This window comes from Buceros rhinoceros, unplaced genomic scaffold, assembly GCF_000710305.1.
Source record: "Buceros rhinoceros silvestris isolate BGI_N320 unplaced genomic scaffold, ASM71030v1 scaffold23256, whole genome shotgun sequence".
In the NCBI taxonomy this organism is placed as follows: domain Eukaryota; kingdom Metazoa; phylum Chordata; class Aves; order Bucerotiformes; family Bucerotidae; genus Buceros; species Buceros rhinoceros.
Window position 1 is genome coordinate 33,631 of NW_010419641.1, and position 2,807 is coordinate 36,437.

At 43.2% G+C, this 2,807-nt stretch overlaps 1 protein-coding gene across 1 annotated transcript in view; it reads right to left on the reverse strand.

Moving 5' to 3' along the window:
* The window catches only part of ANKDD1B (ankyrin repeat and death domain containing 1B), a 27,793-nt gene that overhangs the window by 4,591 nt on the left and 20,395 nt on the right, over window positions 1-2,807 (reverse strand). The window contains exon 13 of the mRNA XM_010139028.1: window positions 504-599. Coding sequence (XP_010137330.1) covers window positions 504-599 — 96 coding nt within the window. The remainder of the gene's footprint in view (window positions 1-503; window positions 600-2,807) is intronic.

Here is a 2,807-nt window from a genome sequence, read left to right on the forward strand (position 1 = left end):
TCTCTCTTTCATGCCTGTTTTATGTTTCTTTAGCATTTCGTTGTGTTCTATAATTAATATACATAAAACAGAAGAGAGTATCTCCTGCCAAAGCAGCCAAGCACTTACTAGCAAAGGAGAGACAGACACCTGCTCGCCTCCAGTTTTCAACTGCAGATTTTGCTGTACCAAAGAACAAAGGGATCAAAATGGATTCAGATTATCCCAGCCCTGATGCTGACAGCACAGTTAGAATTTGGGTCACAATCTCTTTTCTCCCTTTTATCTTTGAGAGCATGATGCAAGAAATCAGTCAGATCTACCTATGATTTTACAGCTAGTCAAGGATAAAACCTGGATGAGATAGAGACCTTCTTGTTCCCAAGCCTAACCTCAATTTATCAATGCTGGTCTTGCAGCCAGCCTCAAGGCAAAAAGGAACCACCTCAGGCAAAAGGTGTTTCAAGTCCAAAATCAGCTCTTCTCTTATAGTTGTCCACACTGTAATGAAAGAGATCTCTTACCTTTCTTGTGGCATAGTATCTTTCTGCTTTAATGATCATATCAACAATGAGGGCATGATTGCTCCTTGATGCCACAGCTAGTGCAGTTTTTCCATGCTGAAAGCAGAGACAGTGAATCAGAGCATTATCTCATAGATATGAGGATAAGGGTATCACAGAACACAGAAGCTTTGTTTACAGAGGCCTATTCGTTTTTTTTTTTTCCCTCAAGAAAATGTATTTCTGCAATTTTAAGGCTTCAGGGCAGCTACAGTCAAAGATCTGTACTTTGTGTGAGCTGTAGCCCCTCTGCCCAGAGATGGTCAGCTTTTTCCCCACACTGAATACCCCTCAGGAATTTCTGGTGAGGTACAACTTTTTTTAGAGCCCTCGTGCCCTCAGACTGCTGAGTACTTCATACCAGCTTGTGCTCTCCAGTCACTGCTTCCAAGTTCGTGCAAGCCCAGGCATCCACGGACTGAGAACTACAAATAGACAATACAGTCCATTCCCATACTATTGTTAAACTGGCATTTGAGATAGATTGGTAGGCTGCCCTTTAAGGGCAAACCTGCATCTTGTTTTGGACAAGAGAAGCTGGCTCACAGAGTGAAAAGAGGGTGTGGGAATGACTTAACAACTGAAGTGAGCACAAATGAAAGCAATACCTAATGGGTAGTACAGGGAGTCAGAGGCATTAAAAGCCATTGTTTTAATAACAGCTGCAGAGGACTGTTCAGTCTGTCTGAACCCATGCCTGCTGTCAGCACTTTGATGTAAAGGAATCTCAGTGGCTGTACAGGGTTGTCTCTGCAATTGTCCAGTACTCTCTGCAGTTGTCTATTTTCAGCAGAATTGAACTGAGTAAAACTGCCTCAGATTTAAGGGTATTCTCCCCATATCAAGTGGCAGGCATTCTAGAGAATTAGACCTAAAAGAAGTCACGGCCTTAATTAGAAGATTCAGTAATTAAATTATAAGGCATTTCAACTCTCCAGCTATTAGAAAGTTCCCTAATATATACGTTCTGAGCTCTAGCTTCTGTCTCTGCTCAGTATTGTTCTAGTTAGCCTGGTTTTAGAAAACTCATTGTCTCATTGGAAGCTGAGAAATTTATATTTCATAAAATCTTTATAGCATAGACATACTTTATATGTGAACAGTCCAGAGACCACAACAGCTCCTTGGTTCCTACCTCTGGAAAGATCCTCTGCATTTTGCAGGGAGATGGAGGGGCTGGGAAAAGGGGGTGTTTCTGGCCTTCTGTGCTAGTGCAGACACTGCTGGCACACTGCCTACACATGTAGCACAGCAATCTTGCACACAGGGAGCACCCTCTGCACTATCAATCACAACCAACAACAATTATATCTGCAAATGGGAGGAAGGAAGGACTTGTGAGAGAGTATTTCCTGCGATCTAACAGGTTACAGCTCATGCAGATCCATGACGTGCTCTGGAGACTGAGGACTCTTGCTGCCAGGGCATGGAGACCAAGAAAGCACTGTGCAGTGGAAACAGGCTCCTCTTTTTCCTGCCTGTTCCGTAAGGACGTGAACATTTTTGGCAGCTCTGCACCAGTTCACTTCAAAGAGGGCTGTACATAGCCTCAGCAGTCATCCAGCAAACAAGCAAGAGGAAAGCTACTCCAAGAAATAAAATCAATGCAGACAGGTGACAGAGCTTGTCCTGGCTTAGGGCCTTGTTCTTACAACGTGCCCTGACCTCTGAAAACGCTGCTGTAATACCAGAGCACAATCCAGCCCAACGGCTTGTAGATGCTTAAAGTCAAGTCCAGCAATAATATGTAATTTTCTGTGCCTGCTTTTGGAATACAAATAGGTAGAGACTAAGAGCTGGCTAAAACGGGCAAGATTTCATTCGGGGTTAGCTCGCAGAAGACCTGCAGCTCTCCTGCTGGTGTAGGCGTGACTCTCAACGGGAAGGCTTAATTGCAGTGCAGCATCTTACCTCAGCCTCCCAAAACACATCAACCCTGTCACCCACTCTGAGAGCCCCCTGCCTCATGTCAGGCTAGGGAAAAAGAGATGATCCTTGTCCGTAAAGCTTTACTCCTATTCAGGACAGTTTTGTGCATGAAAATTCCTTTTATTAAATTACTAAAGAATTAGATTTTGCTCATGGTAATTACAAAATTTGTCCATTCATACAGAAAATCAGTATAGTGGTAACTATAAAAAGGAAGTTCAATCATGCACTAGTTTAGCAAAATCTGTAAAAACTGGATTTGTTACTCTTTCAAAAGCGCTTCCTCAGAGACTCTTTGCTTTGGTACTGCTTCCAGCCATTGTGATTCTCGCCTCA